Below are 9474 nucleotides of genomic sequence, written 5' to 3'. Positions count from 1 at the left end.
AGGAATGTTATAACAATGTTCAGTATTAGTATTGTAATATTTAGACATATATGATTCGTTGTAAAAATACTTTTATTAAATAAATTGAAGGACAAAATGTTGAAATGGTAATTTTTTTTTATGCTGATACTTTATGTCTTTACTTTAGGTTCAATACATACTCGTTGCAAAGAAAATGGGCAATGTTTTTGTAAACCAGGAGTTGAAGGTCTGAGGTGTGACACATGTGAGAATGAGTTGTATGAGCTCGTTCCAGATGGATGCAGGTTTATTCTACTTTTACTACATTACCATTGTGTATTGTATAACTATTGTTTGGATAGTATTATCTGAAAGAACATACCTTGCCAACTAGCCTTCATGTAAAGTTTAGTTGTTATTATTGTTATTTTGATTACAGGTAAAAGCAGAATATGTTTCTCCAGTTTTCTGATGTGATTGTTTACTTTCTTCTAATTGCTTTATATTCTGTATAGACGCAGGCCTGGGACCGTTCAAACTGAAAAGGAGATCAATGCTCTGTCGTGTTTTTGTTATGGACATTCGTCTGTTTGCCAACGTGCTTTGGTTACGTGGAACATGTCATTATAAGCACGTTCAAAAAAGGTGTAGAACACTACATCTAGTGTAGATGAGTTGATTTATTTTTAATTATTTACTATAAAAAATTACTTCATTTTAAACGTGCATTTTTTATTGACGTACAGAATTGTCTGAGATGTCAGCATTGACATGTTTTACCTGTGAAAACTTAAACTATTCCGGTAAACATTAGTTCAACTTTTGATTTTTAAAATGATATCACTTTAAAAATGTAGTAACTTTTTCGTGCATTAAATACATTTACGTATGTAAAAATACATTATTTTTATTATACATGTACGCGCCACAATCGTGCCAGAAAAACTGTAACGAAATCAGTGTAAAATTATACATTTTATCATTTCGCAGTGAAACCCCTAGTGGCTCAGCGACACGTCTGAGGGCTCACACCACTAAAAAAAACGGGTATCAATACTCGTGGTAGTCACAACATAGATAGTCCATGTTGTATATCTTTGTGCTTAACCATAAACAAACAAAATTTATGGTGAAAATATCTGCGGCCATAGCGCCAAAAAGCATTCGATATTCCGTCTATCAGACATAATGAAAACCATAGATACAAAATTAGATACGATACGATAAGTAGCTAGAGTATGAGTGTTATAACCAACAACACAGAGAGAGTGTGTGTGTTTTTAGTAAAGCCACATCAGGCTATCTGCTATGTCCACCGAGGAGAATCCAACCTCTCATTTTAGCGTTGTAAATCAGTAGACTTACCGATGTCCTAGAGAGAGAAAGCTTTCTATATATTGGATATACTAAACATATTTTTTATAACAAATGCTTCACGAATCTAAATCTGTTGTCAAATCCTTCTTAATTGCTCGAATAGATTCTATTAAACACACCTTATTTTCTTCATAAGTATTCAGGATTTCCGATTAAAGCTGATATTTCACTAACTTCACTATTACTACAAAAATTTAAAAAAGTCGAACAAAACGTGGAGAAATATACTTTTAAATACCTTGTAGATACATCAAATAGCAAAAATATAACACTTATCTGCTGGAATCTGTTCTTATATGTACTTTTCACCTGTTTCTCCAGATAAAGAGGAGTGGACAGCACTGACCAGTAAAGGCGACACTGTACCTCTTCTCTATGACCCTATTCAACAAAGTATTCATATTTCATCTCTTCCGTCGTTCAACCAAACTGTATATTTCATTGCTTCTGGTAAGACAGCTGATCTATTTATTATTGCTTATTTTTAATTGAATATACTTCTTTAATGAAAGTCCCATTTAATATACACACACCCACATATATTGCAAAATTACGCAATTAATGGAATCATAATGATATCATAATATTACTATTTTTATGCTATTCTTCAATATTACTTCTGCTTTTTTGAACATGTATCAGTAACAATACTCACTGCTAAAGTAAGGACGGCTCGTCCAGATAGCCCACGTGTAGCGCTGCGCGAAATTGAAAACAAACCAAACCAGTAATAATATAGACGGTTGGGTTTATTGTTGAATAATCTAAGCCAAGCATCAATTTAGAAGTTACGTTCTTTCAAGCAAGTTCCCCGGAGGAACAGCGGTAAGTCTTCGGACTTACAATACTCAAATCACGGGTTATTAGTTCCCCTCGGTGGACACAGCAGATAGCCCAATGTAACTTCGCAATAAGAAAACACACACACACACACACTCTTTCAAGCAAAAGAGTGTGAAAGATATAAGAAAGTATACCAACGTTTCCTGATAGATATAATTTAGCAGACTCACTACTTACTGCCATCAAAAGCAATTTTCTTTGTTTTCGGATATTCGCGCAAAGCTAGTCAAGTTAACCGTCCCTAATTTTGAGCTGATAGACTAGACGGAAGGCAGCAAGTCAACACGACCTACAGCCAACTTATTGGATCTTATTGTCTGACCGTCACCTTTATAACGGAGTAACCTTTTCTCTTTTTTTTTCTGGCGGAAACGAGACGCGAACATTTGACTCCCAGGCCTATGGTAACATTTGACTCCCAGACCTATGGTAACATTTGACTCACAGATCTATGGTAATATTTGACTCCCAGATCTATAGTCACATTTGACTCCCTGGTCTATGGTAACATTTGATTCCCAGACATATGGTAACATTTGATTCCCAGACCTATGGTAACAATTGATTCCCAGACCTATGGTAACAATTGACTCCCAGACCTATGGTAACAATTGACTCCCAGACCTATGGTAACATTTGATTCCCATACCTATGGTAACATTTGACTCCCAGACCTATGGTAACATTTGACACCTAGACCTATGGTAACATTTTACTCCCAGACATATGGTAACATTTGATTCCCAGACCTATGGTAACATTTGACTCCCAGACCTATGGTAACATTTGACTCCCAGACCTATGGTAACATTTGATTCCCAGATCTATGGTAACATTTGACTCCCAGATCTATACTCCGGCACGTTAACTAGTGGACCACGCTGGCCGAAAAGAAGTCGCACGTATGAACCTAATTACTAATAATTCAACTTAATTTGCTAGAATGACAACTTAATTTAAAATTAACAGAGACGCTGTTTTTAAATACATTTTCTAAACTACTTATTCACAATATTCTTTGTGGATCCATAACATTCTTGCTTGGTCTCTGTTAACCCTTGAATCGCATAAAGAATGTACATAGATATACCATCAATATTACAAATAACTCTTCTAATGACTCCTGTGGTCTTCTAGAAGAATGTACATAGATATACCATCAATATTGCAAATAACTATTCTAATGAGTCCCGTGGTCTTCTAGAAGAATGTACATAGATATACCATCAATATTGCAAATAACTATTCTAATGACTCCTGTGGTCTTCTAGAAGAATGTACATAGATATACCATCAATATTGCAAATAACTATTCTAATGACTCCTGTGTTCTTCTAGAAGAATGTACATAGATATACCATCAATATTGCAAATAACTATTCTAATGACTCCTGTGGTCTTCTAGAAGAATGTACATAGATATACCATCAATATTGCAAATAACTATTCTAATGACTCCTGTGGTCTTCTATTATTTTAGATAGAAAAAAAGTGAGTTGGCCCCTTCCCCAATTCCTTAAATGGATGTTTTAATAGAAAAACAAAATTTATCAATGGGATGCATAAGTATACCACACCGATAGTGAACAATATAAAAATGAGTCAGTAACATGAAGGTTCAATATTCAACCAAGTTAAAAAAAAATGGTTGTGTTGGTTTGTACGCGTATAAAGGTCTTGTGTGATCGAATTGGTCTTTAATGCCAATTTTTTATATGATCTTCATCTAAGGGTATATATATAAATATATCTGGGTTATTTGAAAACAACAATTATTTGTTTCATTTAGATTGTTTTTGTACCTAATTGTGAAGTGATAGACTAGAGGAAAGGCAGGTAGTCAACGTCACACACCACCAACTCCGATCGAACGGCTGGATTTGACTGTTACTCTTGAAACACATCCACGGCCCCAAAGTGCAAAGTACGGTTATTTATTCTTTTGCGGTGACGGGACACAAACAATAGATCCACAGATCCACAGTCCAGTGCGCTAACCACTAGGCCACGCTCAGCCTCTTTTAAACAGAATTAGAAACTTTTAACGTGTCAGTGAATAGGTAATTTTTTTTAGAAGTCTTTCTTTCGTGTGTATTAGATAGACTAAAAGGTCGAATTTTGTCTGCTCTTTTAGTTTGGGCTGCGTATTGTCATTAGTCATTTTCACTGTTATATCAAATTTCTATTGTATAAGGCACTATGTTGACCTTAAAACACGCAAAACTGTACCTGTACTATAGTGCATATTGTACGATCATTTGTTCATCAATCATCTTATTAGGTTGTGTACTAGCTAGCAAAACTGTTAAATGCACCCATGTAAGAATAGCGAACAAGGACGATAACGTTATATTTTAAATATCACCTAATAAAAATGGTATTTTAATTATTGTTATTTATTTTTGTAGTACAGCAGACTTTTAAAGGTAATTGTTATTGGTCGTTTGTTCACATTGACCGGTTTGGCTTCAAGGAGATTATAAATCAGTTTTGACGGTGATTGTACATTGTACGGTTTAGAGTTCAACTTAGAAATGAGAGAAGATGAGCCGAAACGTCATTGAGATCCAGAAACGTGAGCGTAGAAGTATTCTTAAATTGCTATAAGAATGTATTAGAATGATGCTTTAGAAGTGTATTTGTTGGTTTTAAAGTTTGCTGTAAAACATTTTATGCTAAAAATGTAAGTATTTGTAAATTTTTGCGTAGACCAATATCTTGGAGATCAGCGATCATCTTATAACCAAGCTTTGAGTTTCACGTTGAAGACCAGAGAACCGAGGTTTACAGTATCTGCACATGATTTAGTTATTGAAGGTGAAAACATGAAGGTTTCAGTCTCCTTAACACAGCAGAATAACACTTTACCCAAGACTGGTGAAACGAGGTTCAAGTTTATATTAAATGAACAACCTGTATTTGGCTGGAAACCACAACTGGATACCTACAAATTCTTGACCGTTCTTTCAAATTTAACAGCCTTAAAAATTAGGGCTAACTTAAGTCCAGAAGGTAAGTCTTTATCTTGATTTTTTTTTAAAGTTGGATACAAATAGCCTAGACTGTAAAATATTAAAATAATACTGAAAATGTATTGAGTAATAGAAGTAAAGCATAAACAACTGCATATTTTTTAAACATTCTTTGTTGTACATCATTCCTAACAGCCCAAATTCAAGTACCGCGAAATAAAATTTTAAAATGATTTGCAAAATTTTACTAAATGCTCTATGTAAATATATATGTGAAAATATATTTTTATTTGTTAAACTGAAATTGTTGTGTACTTTAGAAACTTAAATCTGTCAAATGTAGTCTAGAAAAAAAAAGGTACTTCATTTTATGCTTTTGAAAATCTGGAAGAAAGGCCGAGTTTTATTTAATGAAGCTTTCATAAAATATATGAGGAATGTTTATTGTTTCTTACTAATAAACCGTTTATACAGACAAAATAAAGGATTAACCCTCATTAATGTTTAACGATTTCTATCCCTGGGTGATATACATGCAGAACTAAACTATTAAACTCAGTTAGTAGTCATACTCCTCTCTGCTTTTATCTTCTTTTTTTTGGGGGGGTTACTTGGTTAATGAGGGGGGTATTTTAGAAGCTGTTTATACTGGGTTAAACACAATATTTAATACTGTCTCCGTAATTATCGTAATAATTATAATAATCCCTTAGTATCGGCCCCACCCCTGTGGGACAGCGGTATGTCTGCGGACTTACAACGCTAGAAACCGAGTTTCGACATCCGTGGTGGACAGAGCGCAAATAACCCGTTGTGCAACTTTGTGCTTAATTACAAACAAACCCTCAGTATCTCAGATTACATAGCTATCTTCCATTTTATTACCATATTTTCTCTCTCTCTCTCTTTTTCAGTTTTTACTAAAAATACAGGTTCTATCTGTTTATAATTCATTAAATAATGCAAAATATGTCTGACTTTTACTGAAAGATGTATTAAATGATAGAATTAATAACACAGGTGTTGTCGGTATTTTATCCTCCGGAAATGACCTCGGGTTGATGTTTTACATTTTTTGTAATATTAGTATTCTTACTATAATATAACACATTCCAAAGAGCATAGATATTTATATCATATCACGTGATTACAAACGTTTTCGTGGTTTTCAAATATTGCAAAACTATAATGATATCGCAGCAAGGCGTATGGTTCAAGTAACGAATCAAAAAAAGAATACCCAACAAAGCTATTTACCCCAAGATTGATGTAGGCTTGCTTACATGATGGAATTAAAGTATAAACTGTTTTTGTTACATTACTGTCTCGGTTCTATAGTACTCTTTCGAAAGTACTGATACACAGACATTTTCAAACAAGAGGGAATCGTCAATAGCTGCGGCACTTGAAATTCTTATAGGCACGATTAGAGTAAATTAAGCTATGAGACCCTTTTTATTAGCTATATTTTTGTGCGCCAGCAATACCAAGTGTGGGTCGCGCGTATACCCGATTCGATTTTATTACTCATCAGGAACTCTACCAGTTTACCTATGGAGAGAAAAATTAAGATTTAGGACATTCGAAGAGCAATATTTTAGTTCGCCAAAGTTGAAAAAAACAAAAAGCTTAACAAGAAGGTATAGCATCCCAAATTTATTTATAATTAAACATTTAAAAAAAACAACAACAGAATATAAGCAGATTATAAGATTTACAAACTGGATAGCATAATTCGAATAGCTAAGAATCCACTTGTTGTGTTTTTTTTTATCTTAAATTAACTGTGGCTAGGCATGGCCAGGTTAGGTTCGACTCGTAATCTGAGGGTCGCGGGTTCGAATCCCTATTCCACCAAACATGCTCGTCTTTCAGCCGTGGAGGCATTATTATGCGACGGTCAATCACACTATTCGTTGGCAAAAGAGTTGCCCAAGAGTTGACTGTGGGTGATGATGACTAGCTGTCTTCCCTCTAGTCTTTCAATGCTAAATTAGGGATGGCTAGCGCAGATAGCTCTCGTGTAGCTTTGCGCGAAGTTCAAACCAAACCTTAAATGAATTATAAAAAAGTAGTTCATAAGTACTTTTTCTTATTCCTTACCAAACCCTGTGCGTTTTCTTTGTTCGCTAAACAGAAAGCCACACAATGGGCTATCTGTGCTCTGCCCATCATAGGTATCGAAATCCGATTCTTATCGTTATAATCACTCAGAAGTTTTGCTGAGCCATCTAGAAGATGGTGGTCCGATGGTTTGTGACAAAATACAAACTTAGTAAGTGTAACACCACGTACTTTGACTATATTATTGTTATAGTTAATACCGTTGCTAAGATTGTGACAAGACAGAAAAATTCTATGTGTTTCCTTGCTAATCAACTCTCGCGTACATATTGTTGGTTTTTTGTATTTATCGACTAAAATATAGGTTAGGACTTCTGGCTAAAATTTAAAATATCATTCTTTTAGTTTCAATTCGCACATAACATACAAAACTACCTGCTTATTCATTCATGTATAATTCAGTGTTTAAAAACAAACATCAAATAACGTTCTTTTAGCCATTTGCTCAATTAAGATATCTGAAATGTTATAATAGATATTGTATAGCATTCGAAAATGTTTGGTATTTAAACAATTAGCGTTTATACACTATATTTTATAAATATGTTGGAGCTTACTCTATAATAGTGGTATATTTTATCATGAGAACCTATATTATCTTAGAATTAAATCTGTTTGAGTAGAATTTCTGTATATAAATATATTTTGACAAATAATACATGCGGTAAACTGAACACTAGGTAAAAACGTTTATAGTATCATTCGAATATCACTTTCTGCAGCTGTTTTTTTTTTCTTAAATAACAAACATTTTTATAATACTTTCTTAACTGAAGTAAAAGACTTGACAATTTGAATAAAAATATTTTTGGCTCTATAATGGCTCTACCACTCCAAAATTTGACTAATAAAAGGTTTTTCTTTGGAAATAAAAACAGTAAATGTACATTTTTGTATATAATTTCAAATATATTTCTTAAGTGTAACGTGTTAATTCCTATGCAGTTATAATTGATTTAGTAAATTCCTAACAGGTTCTGGTAATTTCAAAAAACTTTAGGCAAAGTTCTTCAAACAGATGTATTCAGTTCTAAGTTTGAAGCTGTGCAAATAAAAAAAAATGAAACCTAAACAGTTTATCTCAGATGATTTGTTAGTATAAGCATTGTAGTTTGGAACATATTCCAAAGTTGTTTCATTTACACAAATAATATAACTTAATTTGTTAAAAAAAACTATGCCTTACCCCAGTTGTGTCAAAAATAAACCGTGTGGAATATTCTCTAAGAATCAATTAGTTGCTGTAAAGATGACATTGAAGCACACACTCTAGTACTGTAAGATATATATATATATATATATCTACTTTTTGAACAGTGTATGCCAAATCTTCATTAAAAACACAAGTAAGTGTCATGATTATTTACAAGCTTGCACAGTATATGAGTGACAATTATCTGCTGGTATTATATGTTAAGTTTTAAAATGTAACGCCCCCTAAGAGAAGAGAATTAGTTCAAAGTGGCTCTCAGAAGAAAAAGTTTACCATCCCTTCTTTATCCATTACGATTGTGTGTATATCTATACTTATATAAATGAATAAATTGCTTACAGACTATTAATTGCATTAATTGTTAATAGCCGATTAAATCAGCTATTAAACAGTAATGAATTAAATATTGCAATACCGTTATCGGTCCTGGTTGTCAACTTATTGTCATAACGGATTATGTTTGTGGTAATAGCACCCAAATGCGTTGGGGATATCCCATCTATCAGACAACATCCAAACGCCGATGTCAATCTAGTCAACCGTCGTGGAAAATTATTTTAAAAAATCATAAGCCAAATAAGGGTACGAAGCTGAGTGCTTACAGCCACAACGTCTCAGGTTCTACTGCCTTTCACTGTCTATAACCAGTTGTGGGAAGGCAGTTACCCTTAAATTTCTTAAAGTAGAAATGATTTGAAATAAAGCCACCCTAATATTTCTACTAATGAAACTCCCAACCTCCACCCTTACAAAAGATATTAAACAGAACTATAAAATATTGAATAGAACTAAATAGAACTATAAGACATTAAATAGAACTATAAAATATTGAATGGAGCTAAATAAAACTATAAGACATTAAACAGAACTATAAGATATTAAATAGAACTATAAAATATTGAATAGAGCTAAATAGAACTATAAGATATTCAACAGAACTAAATAGAACTATAAGATATTCAACAGAACTATAAGATATTAAAC

The 9474-nt window shown here is 33.2% G+C and overlaps 1 protein-coding gene across 1 annotated transcript in view; it reads left to right on the top strand.

The window, feature by feature from the left end:
• Positions 1-306: 306 nt before the first annotated feature.
• LOC111088521 (laminin subunit gamma-1-like) overlaps positions 307-9474 on the top strand; it is a gene marked incomplete at its 3' end in the record, with an annotated part of 13969 nt that continues 4801 nt past the window's right edge. Inside the window, exons 1-3 of the mRNA XM_022398939.1 lie at positions 307-606; positions 1660-1788; positions 4891-5193. Coding sequence (XP_022254647.1) covers positions 5007-5193 — 187 coding nt within the window. The remainder of the gene's footprint in view (positions 607-1659; positions 1789-4890; positions 5194-9474) is intronic.

The sequence above is a fragment of the Limulus polyphemus genome, unplaced genomic scaffold, assembly GCF_000517525.1.
Source record: "Limulus polyphemus unplaced genomic scaffold, Limulus_polyphemus-2.1.2 Scaffold3939, whole genome shotgun sequence".
Classification (NCBI taxonomy): Eukaryota; Metazoa; Arthropoda; class Merostomata; order Xiphosura; family Limulidae; genus Limulus; species Limulus polyphemus.
This window is presented reverse-complemented; position numbering and strand designations above follow the sequence as displayed.